The following is a 20,470-nucleotide window of genomic DNA, read 5'->3' as shown; positions in this document are numbered from 1 at the left end:
AATTAACTGTTAAGTGAAATTTAAATATATAATCATATGTCAGCAAATGAAATAGATCATAAAGAGATCACAAAAACTTTTGAGTGCAGAAGATTTAAACTCTCCCGACTAGTGGTCTTTTTTTATGGGTTGAAATGACCAGAGAGTGTACCACCTACCTGAGGATAGGGTGTTCAGTTTTGTAGGGACCGGCTTTTCTACCCTCCTACTTCTTATAAATTCTCATTTTTTTCTATTTTGTGCGATCACGGTTAAATCATATCAACATTTTATATTGATTTTTTTATATAGATAATAAGAGAAAAAACAATAATAATATAAAATATTGACGTGACCGCACAAATAAGAGAGGATAAGAGTGTATGAGAAATGAGAGGGCAAAGAAGCTAGGTCTGTTTTGTAGATGGAAACTACCTACCTACCTACCTAACTCCATACTTCTCAACCAATTCTTTCATCACATCACCATCTTTTTGTGCTTAAGCTTAGGAACAAGGATGTGACAAGGATTTTATGGGGGAAAGCATACTTTGGTCCATGTGGTTTGGGCAAAGTTCTAGTTCGATCTCAGGAGTTTCAATTGTCGCGATTTAAGTCTTATACGCTGTGTTTGATAGAAAATGTTAGTTTAGATGCAATAATTCATAAAATTCAAGGCACGTTGAATGAAAAAATAGATAACTTTTTAATTAGATAAGTTGAGGGTAGATGATAAATCACTGATGATAAAAAAATTATCCCTTCTAATCCTACAATTTTTGTAGTTTACGAATGACTTTTACTCTTGTTTTTTCATTTTCTACCTTTAGTTTAGACAAAATTTGAGGCATGGTGTACTAATTCTATGTTTTTTTCACACATTTACCCTCACACACTCATACACATGATAATTTTGTTAAAAAAACTTGACGGGTTTAAGCTATTATCAAATTACAACCATTAGTAAACTACATAACTTTATAAGGACCAAAGTGGAATTTCGACAAACTACAGATAACAAATCAATGTTTGGCCTACAATACATATATATATATATATATATCTATGTATGTATGTATGTATGTATGTATATGTAAAAGTAAAAGCACCAGAAGACCGCTTAACGTGAAAGCAAATAAAACAGGAGGAGAAGGAGACATTTCTTTTTAGCTTTTACTTTCTGGGGCATATGAATCATGAAATGCGTTAATAAGATTCAACACTTCCTATTTACCACATTTAAACATCATTAAAGTACGATGCAAGTAACAAAGTAAAGCAAGCTGAACTACTTAATCATCATTTGAACTTCATCCAAAAAGAAAATATGTACAGCGGTGCACGGAGGAAAAGAAAGTGATCGTTTAGTTAAGATGAAGATTCATAGAGTGATACCAGTGGATTCAGCGACTCGGTAGAGTTGTTCAAACTTCGAGTTGGCATGACCATTCTTGCCATTCGGATCCCACAACCGAAAATCAAACCTTCATAAATGAAAAGGGCAATTGTGCCGGAAGTTTAACAAACCCTCCTAAGCCGAAAAAGCAGCGCTGCAGGCAGATTTGTTCTTGGCGTTGAAGCAACACAAAAAAAGGTCAAGATGCACAGAACCAGTAGTTCACCATGGACATCTTGTAGCTGGATAACAATTCTCATGAAACTCTTTTCATTATACAATTTAGAGGGCGAAACATCTTCTGCAGTTTAAACATACATGAATTCCGCAACAGCATGCTCTATAAATTTAACAAGACCCTTGGCAGTACAGACTTGAGACCTACAAGTTCCTACAATGTCCATGTCCCTCATATCATCTAACCAAGCTTTCTTAGAAGGGAGAGTTCTATTCACTTACAACACCTTTTTGTCATTTTGATTAAAACTCAAAGTTTTCAAGCCTTTTTCATTAGTTTTCCTTTCTTAGTATCACAATTCCAGTCCGGTTGCATGTGTACCATCCCATATATACTTCCCAAATCAGTATTAAGTTTAAAGAACTCAGGATCAGTTAAGGTTTCCCGGAAATCCAAATGAAATCCATGACTTCCTGTCAGATCTTCAACAGATTTTATATTAGATGCAACTTTTTGAACAGTTGCAAGGTTGAAGGTGAAATTCTAAGCTATTGGGGATGAATTCCGAGTGTGATTTCCATTCTTTCTAGCAAGATAACGAAGTTGGATCAAGTTGGCCAAGGAGAACCGTGCAAGGAAGATTAAGAAATCACTGAAGTTCATGCCTGCATTAAAAAGAAACAATTAGCTAGTAGATTATGATTTTTCCTTTTCTTTTTCTAAAATCCTGAATTCCACCCCTCTTCCGGAAGCTAAGTTGATTATGCCATGTGCTTCGGACTAGCCACTGGGGAAGTTTAAACAAGCTTTAGGCTATTGCATGTAGACCTGCTAGAATATTAGGATAACCGTCTTCTACCGAGTTTAAGCTTTCTTCAGAAGTTTAAACTTTACCTGTATTAGCGGCAAGGTTGCGTTGGCAGAGACCTTCAAATCACATATATCCTTCATGTCTTCTATGTACTCCCTAGCCTCGTAGTACTCCCTCAAAAGCAAATCTCACTATAATTAAATAGATATAAATTAGTGCCATAGAACACTGGCATCGCCAATTTAACACGATATACTTGGCGTTGAACCAATTGTGGTTAATGGAAATTCTATCTTCCTGAAAGCATTACGAACACGAATAAGATGATAAATTTTATGATAGAATGGAACAACAAGCACAAAACAAACTTGAAGAAATACCAAATTATGGACTTGATGATACCATCTGCTCAGTACAAAGATAATCTCATTTGGTTCTTGAATGCGCTCCAACCAGATTGCCTGCTCAATAGAAGAATACACAATCTCAACACACGAAAAGCAGCAAAAATACAACTAGACAAGAGAAAACTTGAAGATATAGATTGATGATTTACCTTTGAAAAACCAGGAACATTAGTTTCGCTAACATCACCAGAGATATTATATACACAGCCTTTAGCTACAGAAAGAGAGAAGAGTAAGAGTTGGATAAGCAGAGAAATACATGCTTCTTTCATCAAAGCAATACAGTATCAAAACATCCCGACATAGATCTAACTGATCACTATTATTGCAGGTAAATGTAAACTTGCCTGCCAAACACAAGATGACTTTGAAAGGCGAGATCAAAATCCACCGCTTTTTGCCATACACATTCGCTGACCAGCTGTATGACCTGAAAACATCAGCATGAAGGGGAGTCTAAGTACCTGCATAAACCAAAGAAAGGGACAGCTAATCTCAAAAAGTTTGAGTCTGATCATATCTAAGACTAGAGAGCGAGAGAAAGAGAATGAACGTATCACTAATATTCTGTCACCTTTTGCTCCCATGTAAACAAAACGATAATCCGAGCAACTTATTTCATTATTTTTCTGAGTAAATATAGCAACATTTGGCTCATAGCTTCGTGACCTGAAGCCTCACTATGCTCCTGCATGGAGTCCCCGAGCCATTTCTCGACAAAGTCCGCAACGGTCATTTTCGTTCTCTTCTGATCTGTGAATTCTCTGGTACCACAATCTGCAATGACAAACTATCCCCTCACCTTAAATTGATCAAATACACAAAGCCTGAACCTTTTAAGCCATTAATTCTACTACAAACTACAGAAAACCAAGCAAAATAAAAAGGGTTGTGGGTTCTAATATCTAATTACCAAAATGCTAATCTTCTTAATTATGTTTAATTCCTCTTAACATACTTCTTAATCATGACAATCACACATCACCTTAAAATTACTTAGCATTGCAATATTACACCAAACATATTGAATCTTTAACTACAGAAAACAAAAAAGAACTGATGGGTTAGCTAATATCTAATTACCACATAATCAATCCTCTTAATTCTGATTAATTCCTTCTAAGCACACTTCATAATTCATGATTTTCACCGAAATCAGCTTTCTTCAAGAAATTTAGTACCTGAACTTTGGATTTTCCGAAATGGGTGGCGAAAATTTGAAGACTTGACAAGCCATTGTCGGTGACCCAGCCTCTGCAAGCCCTCCAATCGTCCATGAGACCTGTGAGCATCGCAGGCTGGTTTTTCTCCATGTACCCCTCCACGAACTCATTGTACCCCAATTTTTTCCCGTTCACCTTCCCTATTTGCCCCTCAATTTGAATACCCATGTTTTCTTCTTGTAACTTATGCTATCGAGTTAATTCGGATTTCCATTTTTTTATGGTCAAATAATAATTCGGATTTCATACGTTCTGTTTCTCCGCGCGCCCTCTTTGATTTGCAGAAGAATACTTGAGGCCAGGCCAGAGAGAGCCGAAGTGATTTTATGGCTGGGCCCAATAAAATTTTGTCAAAAGTATTGACTTTTTTTTTTTTTTTTGGTCAAGGGTAATTTTAATACCAACAGAACAAAATTATACAAAAGGAGGTCCAAATTTCCACTCTAATTGTGATTTTCTACATTTCTCTGCTTAATTCTATCCCTTGATTTTTGGCTGAGGTATTCAATCAAATAACTAAAAAAACAAAAGTGCAAAAATTACTATCTTGTTTTCTTTTTATTTCATAGAAGCAATAGTGCGAAAGCGAGAATCGAAATTTTAGGGTATGTTTAGTATTCTACTTGAATCAACTTTTTAAACTAAAATACAAATTTCAAGTTTTAGGCTTTGAAAACTTGTTTGATAGAATTATTTTCGAAAATTGAACTCAAGACTAACTAAAAAATATAGTCTATTATCTAAAAACATAAAAAATGAGTTTTTAGAGTTTTTAAACTTAAACTCACTATTTTCTTTTCTCTCACTCTTCCCCTCTCACTCCAAATCTATCTCTCTCTCTTTTCCTCTTTCTCTCTCTTTTTTTTTACCTTTTTTGTCTCTCCTCTAATCTGTTATCTTCATTCTCTTGGTTCTTTCTCTTACTCCTCTTCCTCTCTATCTCATCCGATCCTCTCTGTTCTTTCTCCTTCCTTCAATCATCTCTTACTTTCTTTCCTCCTCTCTCCTATTTCTGCCACTCCTGCGACCCCATCTTTTTAGGTCTCTTTGTCTAATTTAAGTCTTAAGATTTAAAATTTTTAAATCGCAAACCAATCAAGTTTTTAAGTCTTAAAGAAAATTGTTTTCAAGAAATGTTCTGAGAAATGATTAAAATTTTCAAATAGGATACCAAACATGCCTTACCTTTTTCATGCATTTCTTAATTTTCAGCCGTCGAATTGAATGAATTAAAAATGATTAAATGACACTAAATTAACAGGTGTATATAAAAGATAAAAAGATGTGTGTAGAATAGCACCACCCTTAATTTAGCAAAAAAAATATCAATTTAAGTTTTTTTTTAATAGTAGATTACAAGTACTTAAACCCCAACAACTGAAGCTATAACGACCCAAGTGGAACTTCGCCCAAATTACAGGGATCAAACAATAAATAATCCATAACTTTTCTGTTGGCAGAGAAGTATCTTTTTCCGCAAGTAACCGGAATATAACTCCTACTCCTTTGCTGGAGAGACCCCCTACTCCTAAACGGAATAGGTGCACTCTTTTCTCTATAGCTCCTTATAAATACGAAACACCTTTCTCACCGTCTCATACTTTGCAGATTTCCAAACTCCCAAAAGCCTTTTGTTGACGATCGAAAGAAACCACCAAAAACCAAAACCAAAGAAGCAGCAACAATGGCGCCACCTGGTCCATCTGCTCCTGATCAATCCCAGCCGTCTTCGTCCTTGGACCCGTATGTATTCGTAGCCATATGTTATTGCTCTCGCAGTTCGTATTAGCCTCTGTTTGTTTCGTGTGAAAATTTCTTGAAAAGAACCTAACTTCTAAAATCTTCATGAAACTGAATAGGGTTTAGGGTTTACGGCAGTGTATATGTGTCTATGCGTGTGCTTTTTGTTTTTGTTAATTCAATGTAAACGGTATTCTACTTTAAACTAATCTAAACCTCCCTGACTAAATTCAAACTCAGTGCACATGGGGAGCACATCCGCTCTAGCTAATCTTGAACTCCATAGATTCAACCTTTCTTTTTTCTGCACCATATTTTTGTTTCCAAAGAATGCTCGTGTACTGCTGTGTTTGTATTGCTTGGTTATGGTAGGGGGAGAGAGCCACATAACAATTTTGTAGCGCAAAATTACCGGGGAGTTCATGTTTAACTTTTGCCGAAAGTCTTGTATTGCTGGATTTTGGTTTTGAATGATACAATTTGATATTCGTTAGATTCTTAATTTATGCACATTGGTGATTTTCCTTTTTGGTTTTTGATGAGTGCTTCGTTACGAGAAAGTAGAAACTAAAGTATTTATTTTTGCAAATACAGGAAAAGTAACAAGAAAGATTTTTCGACCGCCATTTCGGAACGAAAGAAGTCTCCTAATCGCCTTGTTGTTGATGAAGCTGTCAATGATGATAATTCTGTGATTTCCTTGCACCCTTCTGCAATGGAAAAGCTTCAGTTTTTCCGTGGAGACACTGTTTTAATTAAGGTATATTTCGCTCTTCTATGTTTCTAATGCCTCGAACTTTAAGTGTCTAATGGCTAGAAATTAAATCTCACTATTTCATTTTTTGGGTGTACAGGGGAAGAAAAGGAGAGACACAATTTGCGTTGTTATGGCTGATAACGAATGCGAGGCGCCGAAAATCAGAATGAACAAAGTTGTGAGAGCTAATCTTAGGGTTCGCCTCGGGGATATTGTGTCTGTTCGTCTCTGCCATGATGTCAAGTATGGAAAGAAGGTTCACATCCTTCCAATCGATGATACAATTGAAGGCGTGACAGGAAGCTTATTCGATGCATATTTGAAGCGTGAGTATTCTCTTCGAAAATTATTTCCTTTTTGACTGTTTATGTCACACATAAATATTTTTTTTGCAATTACACTATGTGCTTCTGTGACATGTCTCTTAACATTGTTACTTGGTTGACAGCATACTTTGCGGAAGCTTACCGCCCTGTGAGGAAGGGTGATCTTTTCCTGGTTCAGGGCATGATGCGAAGCATTGAGTTCAAGATCATTGAGACAGACCCTGATGAGTACTGCATTGTTGCGCCGGATACTGAGATTTTCTGTGAGGGAGAGCCTGTCAAACGCGAGGACGAGGAAAGACTAGAGGATGTAGGATATGATGATGTTGGAGGTGTTCGAAAGCAAATGGCTCAGATACGCGAGTTAGTAGAACTGCCTCTTAGACATCCACAGCTCTTCGAATCGATTGGAGTGAAACCCCCGAAGGGGATTTTACTCTATGGGCCACCCGGGACGGGGAAAACATTGATTGCAAGGGCTGTAGCAAATGAGACTGGAGCGTTCTTCTTTTCGATCAATGGACCTGAAATAATGTCCAAGATGGCAGGTGAAAGTGAAAGCAACTTGAGGAAGGCGTTTGAGGAAGCTGAAAAGAATGCACCCTCAATCATTTTTATTGATGAGATGGATTCTATTGCTCCGAAGAGGGAAAAGACCCACGGTGAAGTGGGAAGGCGTATAGTTTCCCAGCTCCTGACTTTAATGGACGGCCTTAAGTCCCGTGCGCATGTCATTGTAATGGGAGCAACGAATAGGCCAAACAGCATCGACCCTGCTCTAAGGAGATTTGGAAGATTCGATAGAGAGATTGACATTGGTGTCCCGGATGAAGTTGGAAGATTGGAAGTTTTGCGAATCCATACAAAGAGGATGAAACTTGCAGATGATGTAAGATCTTCTATCCTCAAATTTTCATATCGTTTATCCTGCATTGCGATAAATTATGTTAATTACTTGGTGTTTTGCTACTATTACAGGTTGATCTCGAACGAGTTGCAAAAGATACCCATGGTTTTGTTGGTGCAGATCTTGCCGCTCTCTCCACAGAGGCTGCGCTCCAGTGCATCCGTGAAAAAATGGATGTTATTGACTTGGAAGACGATACGATTGATGCTGAGGTGTTGAATTCGATGGCTGTGACGAATGAACACTTCCAGACCGCACTGTCCTCTACAAATCCTTCTGCCTTGCGCGAAACTGTAAGTTTTAACACTTTTTTTTTTTTTTGAAGTTTTGGGGTAGCAAGCTTTACTTGTTTTTTAGAAGTTGCTACTCAGAGAGTTAGAATATCTTTGGACTTGAGAATGATAACTTGTTTTCTTTGTTTACAGGTTGTGGACGTACCTAATGTTTCGTGGGATGCCATTGGCGGGTTGGAGAACGTCAAAAGAGAACTTCAAGAGGTTTGTGATTCGATTCATCTTCCTCTTCAATACGTAATATTTTTGGACCAAATTTATACTAATTACTTTACCTCTGGCAGACTATTAAACTCCCCGTGGAGCATCCAGAGATGTTTGAGAAATTTGGGATGTCACCTTCTAAAGGCGTTCTCTTTTATGGACCACCTGGCTGTGGGAAAACCCTTCTCGCCAAGGCAATTGCCAATGAATGTCAAGCCAACTTCATCAGTATCAAAGGACCTGAGCTGCTAACAATGTGGTTCGGAGAAAGTGAGGCAAATGTGCGCGAGATATTTGACAAGGCTCGCCAATCCGCTCCTTGTGTTCTTTTCTTTGATGAGCTAGACTCAATTGCAACTCAGGTACTTACGATTATATTTTTGTTCCCTTCAATCACATTCTAAATTCTGTTTACGGGTTAATTTACTTGTTTCTTTTGAGGTTAACTATTTTGCACTTTGAACTAACTCACAAACCCCCTCCTCTATCAGCGTGGCAATTCTGTGGGGGATGCTGGTGGTGCCGGAGACAGAGTCTTGAACCAACTTCTAACCGAAATGGATGGAATGAATGCAAAGAAAACCGTCTTTGTCATTGGGGCGACAAACAGGCCAGACATTATTGACCCGGCATTGCTCAGGCCTGGACGTCTTGACCAACTTATCTACATCCCGCTCCCAGATGAGGCTTCGCGCCTTCAGATTTTTAAAGCATGTCTGCGCAAGTCACCCATCTCTAAGGATATTGACCTAGCAGCTCTTGCCCGTTATACGCGCGGTTTTAGTGGTGCAGATATCATCGAGATATGTCAACGTGCCTGCAAATATGCCATCAGAGAAGACATTGAGAAGGTAAGAGGTTTTCTCCCACTTGAGTTAATTAAGCAATTATTTGCAGCACAAGCAAGAAGCCTAATTGCAGAAGAAAATTTATGCTCCTTATAGATTTTTTTCGTTTTCTAATACAAAATTTCCTTAACATTCCTTGACACACAAGAAACCTAATCGCAGCATAAACATGATCCATAGATGCTGGTTGAAGTTGATTCTAAATTTCTTTTATAAATCACATGAAAATCACAACACTCGTGAAAATTATGCTAATCTTTTCCTCTTTTTAAACATTTATAGGATATTGAGAGGCAAAGAAGAAAGAACGAGAACTCCGAAGCCATGGAGGAAGATGAAACTGATAAGGGACCCGAGATCAAGCCAGTGCACTTTGAGGAATCGATGAAACATGCCCGAAGAAGTGTGAGTGATGCAGACATCATGAAGTACCAGGTGTTTGCTCAGACTTTGCAGCAATCTCGAGGGTTTGGATCCGAATTTCGATTTCCACAGACAGAGAACAATGGAGGAGAAGCAGCTCCAACCCCATTTTCTTCAGCCACAGTTGCTGGAGAGGAAGATGATCTCTACGATTGAGAATTACAACCAATTCTTTTTGAGCTTTTAGATACTTTAGCAGCCTAGGTAAATATTCAGCTTTGAGGTTATACTTTGATGAGGAAGAATTGTCATATTAATGTAATAAATATTAACTTTGAGGTCATATTTTGTTTATTGTATAAATATTTGGATGAAAGTAAATTAGACTACCGAATTGGTTATTGTTCTGCAATCTTTGTCTGATAAATAACAATTATAGCCTCATTTGAGAGTGATTTTAAAATGACTGAAAGTGGTTTTTTTTTTTTATTTTTAAAAATGGGTTTTAAAAATAAGTGTTTTCTGTAAGAAGCACCAGTTATGTGTTTTTTGTAGGGTGCACTTTTAAGTGTTTTTCTAAAATTCATTTGGATTTTTTATTAAAATTTAATTTCAAAAATATTTTTACAAAAAAACGTTTTTAACTATTTTAAAGGTAGTTCCAAATAAACCCTACTTTAGTGACCTTCTACCAAAGAAAACTAAACTCTCACATTAACAAAGACAACGTCTCTTTTGGGTCTTAAATTTTCAGATGTACCCTTTCTCCCTCCCAACAAATTGAAAGTCACAAATCAAATTATTATTTAAAAAAAAAATAAGGTAGACTTAATACTTGGTGATGGAGGCATACATTTTCTTTAAATTTGCATACAAGTATGATCAAAGGAATAACATATGAGATGTCTCACTTACCTTGTAGATCAAGTGCCAAATATTGACATGATAAAGAAGTGTTAGGATTAATCGTTCACGTGCCCATGAATTGAACTAGCCGTTCATATTTTATGCGTCTTACAAACATAAGTGACTGAAAACTAACTAGATCAAAAAGTATGAACGGCCATAATCAACCCGTGCAAACGCATTTGCGACTGACCTAACATTTCCATCTGTAATAGTAACTAAGAATGTGAATAACAAAAACTGGGCTCCACGCCTGCCTTGGTTTCCTTAGGCCTTTGAGCATCATATAGCCGTTAGATCATGAACAGTGGACCCTACAACGTTGCAAACTGCTGCATATACAGCCATACAAGTCCCTCATGATCTACACTGGGAATCTTTGATGTGTGCTTTTGAAAAAAAAAAAAGTAATATCAACGCCAAGAAAATAAGAGATCTCAGATCTCTCATCTCACATGCTAGCACGTGTATCACGTGAGCTCAAGCGAGCAAAGGATCACCAGACAGGTATCCTTTTCTTTTCTTTGCTGTCTACCTTTCTGCACCAGTATGGAAGATACTGCTAAATATTTTCATTCTATAACTTTTAGGTTTTTAGGTTTGGAGTGATTTTTAAAACGGATTATAACTTTTTAATTTTTTTATATTGGAGGTGTTAAAATTGTTTTAATATGTGTGTTCGGTCGGATTTATTATATGATAATTCATTAAACTGATGATTTGGTAAGCTTGAGATTCTTATATAAGTTAACATGTAAGACAAATTTGCATTGTATTGACAAAAATACTCATCAGTTTAATAGATGGTTAGATGTTTAAAGAGACAAAAGGTGTAAACGGATACAATTTCAAAACTTAAGGGTGCGATATTGAGAAAATGAAACCTCAAAAGTCACCTCAAACTTGAAAGGTATAAAATGTAGCTAGCCATAAATTAAAGCTGAAATACAGAATAAATACTCTTATGATACAATATTGTTTTCATACAAGCAACATTTTATTTTATACTAATCCAAACTACATGAATGATTTATCATAAAACCAATTGTCAATATATAGACTAACCCAACTCGTTATAAGGACATACAAGTTTGGCTCAACTCAATGTTAGACATTTCTTCAAATCCTAAAACGGCCACATACGTGTGATAAGGTGTGAGGAATTTTCCGTTCTTACATATAAACAAAACAAATCGGATGACGTAGAGCACTTGTAAGCCTAGGCTTCACACATGGATTAACTTACTATAATACCATGAACAAATTTAAATTCTCCTATAAAATTAATTGACGGTATGAGAAATAACCCGACTCTGTATTAGTAAATGCAATCTTTAGTAAACTTCTAAGATGAAGTTCTTTACAATTCAAACTCGAGTGCATCCGTTCTAAACAATGTAGCTACAACCATGATTTCATAAAAAGATTTAGATATTATTTGTTCATTCTGATTAAGATAAATTCTTGTGTCCAATACTATCACATGGTGGGCCTTGATGCTGCTGATTATCTTTAAAACAGCGACTGTGGGAAAGATAAGGAGGTTGGCTTCTCAAATTATAATAGCTGCCCACATTTCCCCACCACACATAAATCCCCTACCTTTCTCTCGCCCACCTTCACATCCCCGAGAAGAGAAAAATAAGACATTGTATCTGCAATCTGCATGCACACAACACACGCATTTTTGAGAAACAAATTATGGAAAATGACTTCACATTCAAGCAATAGAAGTAGTTTTGTTGTCCCCCTTCTCTCTCTCTCTCTCTCTCTCTCTCTCTCTCATATTATCGAATTATAGAATTTCTCTATGTATGACGTTTGTTCTTTACTCTAGAGAATGAATGTGCATCGATGTTGTTGAAATTGCTTCGATATCATGTCTGTACGTTATGTTGGTCATAGTAACATTGACATAGTGTTGATACTGTATTGAAATTTGTCGTTTATTAAAGAAAAGAATCAGGCCAATGGCATGGGAGTTTGTTCCATAGCCCGACAAATTGAATTAAGCGTCATTTTCAAGGATAATGCATGTGATTAACTGATATTTGAAAAGACTTACGAGCTAATAAAAATCATTAACAACCGTTCGTACGCATGCTGTATGTGGATTGCAACTCATTATCCGTAACATTAATAAGATGTGAAAGTAAATTGAAATTCAAGAAATTGATGGCTGGCCTCTCATTCATTACTCACTAATTAGTACAATAATGTCAAGTTGCTGTACAATCACTGTGCTCAACTTGTGATATCAATTAATCCATATCACTCTTGCAAATTAAGCACTCTTTGGCAATGCCCATATTATGTTGCCCTAATCCTACAAATAATCTCACAACTAATCCTAATTCCTAACAAATAATTATATGTTTTCAACTAATACAACATATGACATTATTGTTATTGAGTTCCTGACAGATAACCAGCTGAAGCAGATGAGTAAGCAAGTGAGCAACGAGAGGAGCCTTGCAGCTGAAGCAACTGAGCCGGTGTCACAGAAGACGATGAATTCTTCAAGGCGTTGGTAGCCGGCTTATGCACCTCGCTTGCCACCGGGCCCTGATCGTGTCGAATTTCTCTCAACAATGCCGCCACGTCCTTCATCGTGGGACGATCCTCCGCCCGGTTGCTGGTGCAGAGGAGTGAGATTCCAAGAGCTTGGAGCATTTCTTGTATCTGTGTGTCTGGATAACCTTGAAGTTTAGGATCAAGAATCTCAACAGGGTCCTTCTTGCTCTTCAGGTGGTCTCGGACCCACTGAATCACATGTTGCCCATCTGTGAATGATGGGTCCACTGGCCTTTTCCCAGTTATGATCTCCAAAAGGACAACCCCATAACTATACACATCGCTTTTTGCAGTGATTTTTAGCATGCAGGCATATTCTGCAGATAACAACTGAATTATCAGCTCTGGTGTTGTGGAAAACTATGCAAGTTTTTAAGGAGATTTTCTGATATATACCGATGAATTCTATATATCAGGAGTTTTAACCGTTAGATTTTTCACAAAAATACAATACCCGAGACTCAATAATTAATTTTTTTAAAAACACGACACTCAGAAGCACCGTAAAATTTTCGGTTTTCTGAGAGGAAGACAAATGCAAAAAGATGAAATGAAAACCATGCAAATATTGCTCAAAAAGTAAGCATCTTTTGATGTTAGCTAGCACCAAGAATGTGATGTTTTGGACACTTGATATCGCAAGGTGAAAGACATGTCATGTCACACGGTTTAAAGTCCCTTTTTCCAATAACCCCAACAGCATCTGGACCATATGGTGATTTAACTAAACAAATACTAAGCAACAAGAAAAGCTACAATTAGAAGGGTCCGTCTACTAAAGCTGTACTACTACTTGCCCATCTTGAGTCCCACTTAGTGGATTCTAGCTTTCCATCCCAGATACAGCGCTCTCTTTCTATCTATATCTTATCATATGATGTGAGTGATACTGATAGCGAGAAAATTTTCCGAGTACATCTAATTGGATGAAAATTTGGTAATGGCGGAGGTTCTCTTCCTGCTAGACATGATTAACATCTGTCATACTCACATCAATTCCATCATATTCATCTAAAGTCACCTAATCAAACTCATAATTGAACCAAAAGTCTAATGGTAATCACTAATTGATGTCAAATTACTGTCTACAAGCTAAATTTGATGTGTTTAGACTAAGTTCTTTTCCTAAACATGCTTAATTAAAAGTCTAATTACCACAATCAGAAGTCATTCATAACGGGTATAATGACTGAGCAAAGACAATGATGGTTAAAAGTAAAACCCATGATTAAGACAACTAAAACGAAATTAATTGTTTTTTAAACTTTACCCGGCGCAATGTAGCCGTAGGACCCGGCAAATTGGGGGTTGGCTGAAAATGGACCGTTTGGATCATCCTCCACCAGCCTAGCAAGTCCAAAGTCCGCCAAAACGGCCTCGTATCGATCCCCCAGCAGAATGTTTTGCGCCTTCACGTCGCGGTGTAAGATAGCCGGCTGGCAATCGTGGTGCAAGTATGCCAACCCCTCCGCCACGCCCGACGCTATCCTGAACCGGGTGTCCCACTCCACTAATCCTGCGCACCCGTCGTGCAGTAACGAACCCAGATTACCGTTGGCCAGATGGTCGTAAAACAGTAACTTCGTCCTCCGGTTCGCGCCCCAACCGAGTAACCGTACGATGTTACGGTGTCGTATTCTTGCCAACGTGGCAATCTCCGAGGAAAATGCGGAGGCCGAGTATTTCTCTGACGGACGGAATCTTTTTACTGCTATGGATAAGCCTGAGGGGATGGTGACTTGATAAACGACGCCCGAGCGGCCCCGTCCGATGACGTTGCAAGGAGTTAAACTTCGCGCCACGTCGACAATCGACAGATCGAGCTTCTGGTAAAGCGTAACCTCCCACGGTGGGCCCACGTCTAACTCGCTGTCGTCCTCCGGGTCGGGCTCATGGGACCCTCTGAAGAGTCCGGCCGGGCCCCGCATCTTTGCTCCGAGGATAATGTAGAACGCCGTGAGAAGAAGCGTGCACGCGGTGCACAGTAGCACCACCATGGCCACGCGCGCTGCTACATTGCGGCGGCGGGATCCGTTGGGATTTTTGTTCGCGGCGGAGCACTGGTTGTTTCCGGAGAGACAGAGCGAGGGATTGCCGGACAAGACGCTCAGTGGAAGCTTCGAAAAGAAAGGCGTGTCTGGGACTCTCCCCGAGAAGTTGTTGTGCGAGATATTGAGGACCACGAGATTTTGCATGTCCGCAAGAAATTGGAGGTCGCCGGAGAGCTGATTGTGAGAGACGTCTAGAATCCCGAGCTTGTCCAAATCGGCGAACTCCTTCGGTATCTCGCCGGAGAGTTGGTTCAAGCTCAGGTTCAGAGCGATTTCCAGCGCGGGAATCTTGCCCAAGCTCGCCGGAATATTCCCTGTCAGCTCGTTCCCGCTCAAATCCAACAACTGTAGCTTCGAGCACGAACCGAGTTCACTCGGAATCGCACCCGCGAACCGATTATTTCCCAAAACGAGCTTGGTGAGTGAACTCAGTGATCCTATTCCAGGTCTCAACGTCCCTTCGATCAAATTGTCTGAGAAATCCACGAATTGGAGATATACAAGCTTATCAAAACCTCCAGGCAAATCTCCCCCAATCGAATTGGAATGCAAATCCAGAAACGTCAGATTCCGGCAGCCGGAGATCTCCTCCGGTATGGTTCGACTAAGCCGATTCGATCCAAGATCCAAGAAATTCAAGTTTCTCAAATTCCCAATCTGCGGCGGAATCCCTCCCGCTAGTTTGTTGCCGCTGGCCCGAAACCGAATCAGCGACGAGCAGTTTCCGATTTCCGACGGAATTTCACCGGAGAAGTTGTTAGATAGCAGCAGCAGCTTGGTGAGATTCTGGAGATTGAAGAGTCCTCCGGGAATCGGCCCCGTCAAGCCGTTCTGTGACAAATCAACGGACTCGAGGTTCACACAGTTGGAAATCGAAGGCGGAACGTTTCCTTCGAGCTTGTTCTGCCACAAGAAAAGAAGAGAAAGGTTCGACAAGTTTCCGAACTCCGCCGGTATCGAACCGGTGATCTGGTTATTGTCGAGCTCGATGTGCGTCAGTTTCCGGCAGTTTCCGAGCTGCGCCGGAATCTCGCCCGATATTTGATTGACGCTCAGCTGCAGCTCCTGAAGCGAAGTCAAGTTTCCGAAAGACAGGGGAATGATTCCAGTCAATGAGTTCATCGAGATGTCAATGACTAATAGCTGCAGGCAGTTGCCGAGCTCCGGCGGAATGACTCCCACCAAGTTGTTCTGCCAGAGAAGAAGGTTCTGAAGGTTGTTTAACTTCCCCAATTGGCTTGGGACCGATCCCGTTATCGAATTCTCATACAAATAGATGTCCCGGAGCTCGGAGCAGTCTCCAAGCTCCGGTGGGATCGGACCTGAGAGCAAGGCGGTGTAGATTGCGAGTGTTTCGAGTTTCTTGAGGAGGCCAAGAGATGGAGGGAGGAAGCCCGAAATGCTGGTTTCTGCCAATCCCAGCATTACCAAATTGTTGCAGCTTCCAATCTCGTGGGGCACAGGGCCTTCGAGGTTCTTGTTCCCGCCGGCTCTGATCACTTCAAGATTGTGCAAATCGCCAATCGATTTCGGAATGTTGCCGCTGAGCTGGTTGTCGTAAAGAACCAGCCATTTCAAGCTGGTGAGGTTGCCGATTTGGGTTGGGATTTCGCCTTCCAATCGATTCGCGCTGAGGTGAAGCTGCTCGAGCTTCGGCAGCGAGCAGATCTCGGTTGGGATTTCGCCGGTTAATGCATTGTCGCTCAAGTCCAGTACGGTGAGGTCTCTGAGAGTGGAAATCTGTTTCGGGATCGAGCCGGTGAGGTTGGTGCCGGAGAGCGTGAGCTTGGTGATGGTCGACAACGAGGTGAAGTTACAAGGGAGCTGACCCAGCAAATCAAGGTACTTCAAATTCAACTCCACAACTTGGCCGTTGGAGTTGCAGGTGACCCCAAACCACCCGCACGGCGCTTCGTCATTCGGGTCCCAATTTCCCAATGCACTCGTGGAAACAGAGCCGTTGAGACTCTGCTTCCACGAGAGCAAAGCTCGACCTTGCGGGTTCAAGGCCGAGGCGGCGAGAGAAAAAGAGAGGAGAAGCAACATGAATAAGGAGGAGGAGAGGAGGGTCGTCCATGGATGAACAGGCATTACAACAAACAGCTGGCTGCAGGCTACGGAAAGAAAGGGGTGAGAAGTCCGAGGAGGAGGAGGGGGAGGAGGTGCAGCAGCTGCCTAGGAGGGAGGGACAAGGAGAGGAAGCCAATCATGTTGGTGGGCTAGGATGTTATATATTAAATAGGGTTTAGGACCCAAAAGCTCGGGATCCAAGAAGAGCAACAGCCAGGCCATGATGTTTGAGCAGAGTGAAATGGAATTTTAGATGGTTGTTTTTTTCTGCATTTTTTTATTTGTTTTACAGTTGAAGGAAGGATATAGGTGGAGGGAAGAGGAGGAGGGGATAACTTTTTTTTTTTTTTTTTTGAAAACAATTGGTGGGGTAGAAAGAGATGGGTGGGTGAGGTTTTTCTATATATATTTTTTTTCTTTGTTTTTTTATGATGAACTTTTCCTTTTTTATATTTTTGGGCATCGGACATGGACAATGATCTTTCACTGTCTCTTGGATTTGTATTTCTTTTTTTCATCATATTCTTTGATTTTTTGCATGAAATTCAGAAAACGATTGGACTGAAAATACGATATTCAGACACAAAAAATTGACATAGTTGTTGGCAACTTGATATACACTCTCTGTAAAGAAAGATGTAACCTATTTTTATTTACGTGTGTGTCGGCAAGCATGTGAATTTTGTGTATCAAAATGGTAAAATTGTTTATATCCAACCATGAATTGATATCCTTTTCAGATCTCTTTATCTGAAGTCGACGGATCTCGAAATCTGAACCGTTCAAAAACTCGATTTTGTATAAAATAAACTTGTGAAATGAATTAATGAGTATCAAATAATTTAAATTGAATGGTCGGACCGACGACTACGGACACAGAGATCTGGAAAGTTTTCGATTCCAAAGTCACCATTTAAAAGTTTTTCAAAAGCTGTAAAATGAAAAACAAAGCTGAAAGGTGAAATACTATATACTTGTTTATATTGGCTCCATGTCCATATTATTTTAAGCAATAATATTCATATCTACTGTAAAATTGCAGATCCTAATCCTAACGTTAAAACTGAGCTCAGATTTGGATCCAAATCTATATTAGAAAAATATGGACTCGAACAGAAATGTATGGTTCTCAATAGAGTTTGCATTCAAGTACTGCTCCAGTAAGATACTGCATTATACAGTAATCCATATACTGTATATACACATTTATACATATACACACATAATACAGCGCTAAACACTAGTATGGACTCGGACCACATAGTAATTTCACGATTCGATCAATTTATTTTTTAGGTCATCATTCATATAACATCTTTATAAAAATTTAATCAACTCAAAAAAATCATTCAGTCATTCTATTATTATTGTGAACATTTCATTGTTTATCAACAATTATGTTCGTCTCTAGTCACAATAAGATAACTAAACAAATTTCGATTTGAGTGAAATATTTGTACAGAGAAATTTTATTTGAACCCATATAACCACCTCTGCACCCAAATTTATCCTATTGCATAATTACTATGAAGTACAAGATGAAATTAACAATGAAACTAAAATTTATCAATAAACCCACACTCAATAATCAATCTCTACCACCACGCAATCTTTATCTTATGTCCATTCTGGCTAAAATAAAGAGTTACAAGAGAAAAAAAAAAAAAATAAGAGACAAAAGTTTTAACTGAGTTATCCAAAAAGATCATTGATCTACACTATAACAAGTTTGGAACCATGACTCGCCAATTTTTAAATTAAAAACCAAAACTCCAATTGAATTAAATTCTTAAGTCAATACTCCATTTTTCTCATCAGAATGTGATCATGACAACCAATACTTACAATAATTTTTTTTGTATTTTAAAACATAAAAAGAAATAAAGAACATGGAGATGGAGATGGAGATGGAGATGGAGACTATATCATGAAATTTTAATTTCCTTGGCATCAGTCTATGATTTAATAATCAAGGCCTGCAATTGTTCACCTCTTTGTTGTACCTTGTTGCTTTGGTATCTACCTTCTTTGCAACATGCTTCGGTACAGTTCTTAATGCTTCATTTCAAGTATCATACGGTTCTCGATTTTGGATTTATATTTTATAAATGGATGTAAAGATAAATTTACGTATTGAATTGGGTTTGTGAAAGTACTTTAGGTTGTAAATTTGGGTTAAAGAGATATTGATAGATTAGTTAAAAGTAATATGGGTATAGAAAATAAGTTGAGTGTAAAAAGAGGATATATGGGTCCAAATAAAATTTCTCATTTGCACATTATTCTTTCAATGATAACCTAAAATAAGATATGTTCATATTATTTGAAATAGATCTAGATTCTCTCCCCTCTCGTTCTCCCTCTCCTCCCCTCTTATTTGAATGCTCAAGATTAAGCCGCATCATCATCTTGTTTTAGCTTCTCTGTAGAAAGAGAAAGAAGAAGAGGAAATTGAGAGAGGAGGGGAGGAAGGAGAGGGGAAAAGGCCAGAAAAGGGGATCATTGGAGATCGAACTCGCATCAGAGTGTATACACAAAATTGTTTTTCACCATTACGGTAAAATGTCATCTGCTCTTATTGCTTGAGCTTATTTCATCCTATAAATTTCATATTCTTTTAGAATGATTCCTCTGGATAAGAATTTTAAAAATAAAAAAAATAGCACACCAATCTGATTTATTTAGCTCTCAAATCCATCATATTTTTACTAGATCATAATCTAGCTAAATAATAATTTCATCCAATTATAATCAACCAGATTTATATTGCTTGGTGGGATTGTTTGACTTGGTGGCCAGCAACCCACTAAATCTGCCACCTTAATTTTCTATTAAATACTTAAATCCCACTAACACTCGAGAATTGCAATTAGTGGGGGGAAAACCGGTCACGTGGTGTCGTGTGACAAGAGGCCATAATGAGAATAATACGAATCCCTTGTGTTTTTAATTAAGATTTGGGTTTTGATTATATTATTTAATTATGTTTAGTCAGCCACACACATAATGCCTTGCTTGCTTGCAGCCTCGTGACTTGACTGAGTGGTTTGCTATTAATCCAATCAAATTATCTTACAAGTGTGTTTAATTAGGAATCCAAGCACGTGATTGCGAGGAGGGCTAGTTAGGGTTTTGCTTTGCACATGAGAGGTGAGAGAAAGTGGGAGAAGAGGGAGATAAGAATCAAGAAGCTCTTTGGCTTTTTGTGTACGAAGCCAACGGACCAGGTAATCCGAAGTATAAATTTTAAATTTTGTGTTTTTTATTGTCCATTTTATTGGCCTACTTCACATAAACTAAGAATCTGAATCATTATCTTGAACGACCGAAATCATCTGATCTTTAAGCTCTACAGAGATTTCAGTTTTAAGTACAGGACATACATCTTTTCAGTGTATTATTAGTCCTTTTTGCATTGTCGTTGGCAAAGGGAAAGA

General features: G+C 38.7%; 2 protein-coding genes and 1 pseudogene across 2 annotated transcripts; 1 reads left to right on the top strand and 2 right to left on the bottom strand.

The window, feature by feature from the left end:
- Positions 1–1,192: 1,192 nt before the first annotated feature.
- LOC125479799 lies at positions 1,193–4,607 on the bottom strand (annotated as a pseudogene).
- A 1,071-nt stretch (positions 4,608–5,678) lies between these two features.
- On the top strand, positions 5,679–9,774 carry LOC125479798 (cell division cycle protein 48 homolog). The gene is made up of 9 exons (XM_048589822.1): positions 5,679–5,737; positions 6,329–6,494; positions 6,589–6,817; positions 6,940–7,706; positions 7,796–8,017; positions 8,150–8,221; positions 8,302–8,583; positions 8,713–9,072; positions 9,352–9,774. The coding sequence occupies exons 1-9, from the start codon at positions 5,679–5,681 to the stop codon at positions 9,646–9,648; spliced, it is 2,454 nt and encodes an 817-aa protein (XP_048445779.1). The 3' UTR covers positions 9,649–9,774.
- A 2,727-nt stretch (positions 9,775–12,501) lies between these two features.
- LOC125479733 (LRR receptor-like serine/threonine-protein kinase RGI3) lies at positions 12,502–17,108 on the bottom strand. The gene is made up of 2 exons (XM_048589470.1): positions 14,183–17,108; positions 12,502–13,229 (listed from the first exon to the last, which is right to left on the bottom strand). The coding sequence occupies exons 1-2, from the start codon at positions 17,052–17,054 to the stop codon at positions 12,745–12,747; spliced, it is 3,357 nt and encodes a 1,118-aa protein (XP_048445427.1). The 5' UTR covers positions 17,055–17,108; the 3' UTR covers positions 12,502–12,744.
- Between the last annotated feature and the right edge of the window lie 3,362 nt (positions 17,109–20,470).

The sequence above is a fragment of a genome, unplaced genomic scaffold, assembly GCF_019419815.1.
Source record: "Pyrus x bretschneideri cultivar Hongxiangsu unplaced genomic scaffold, Pyrus_bretschneideri_v1 Contig3, whole genome shotgun sequence".
NCBI classification, from domain to species: domain Eukaryota; kingdom Viridiplantae; phylum Streptophyta; class Magnoliopsida; order Rosales; family Rosaceae; genus Pyrus; species Pyrus x bretschneideri.
This window is presented reverse-complemented; position numbering and strand designations above follow the sequence as displayed.

Excerpts from the sequence above, each read along its gene's own strand:
- LOC125479798 (XM_048589822.1), top strand. The coding sequence starts at position 5,679 with ATGGCGCCACCTGGTCCATCTGCTCCTGATCAATCCCAGCCGTCTTCG. Across the intron at positions 5,738-6,328 it reads CCGTCTTCGTCCTTGGACCC|GAAAAGTAACAAGAAAGATT; the intron begins GTATGTATTCGT and ends TTGCAAATACAG. Across the intron at positions 6,818-6,939 it reads ATTCGATGCATATTTGAAGC|CATACTTTGCGGAAGCTTAC; the intron begins GTGAGTATTCTC and ends CTTGGTTGACAG.
- LOC125479733 (XM_048589470.1), bottom strand. The coding sequence starts at position 17,054 with ATGCCTGTTCATCCATGGACGACCCTCCTCTCCTCCTCCTTATTCATG. Across the intron at positions 13,230-14,182 it reads CTACGGCTACATTGCGCCGG|AATATGCCTGCATGCTAAAA; the intron begins GTAAAGTTTAAA and ends TGTTATCTGCAG.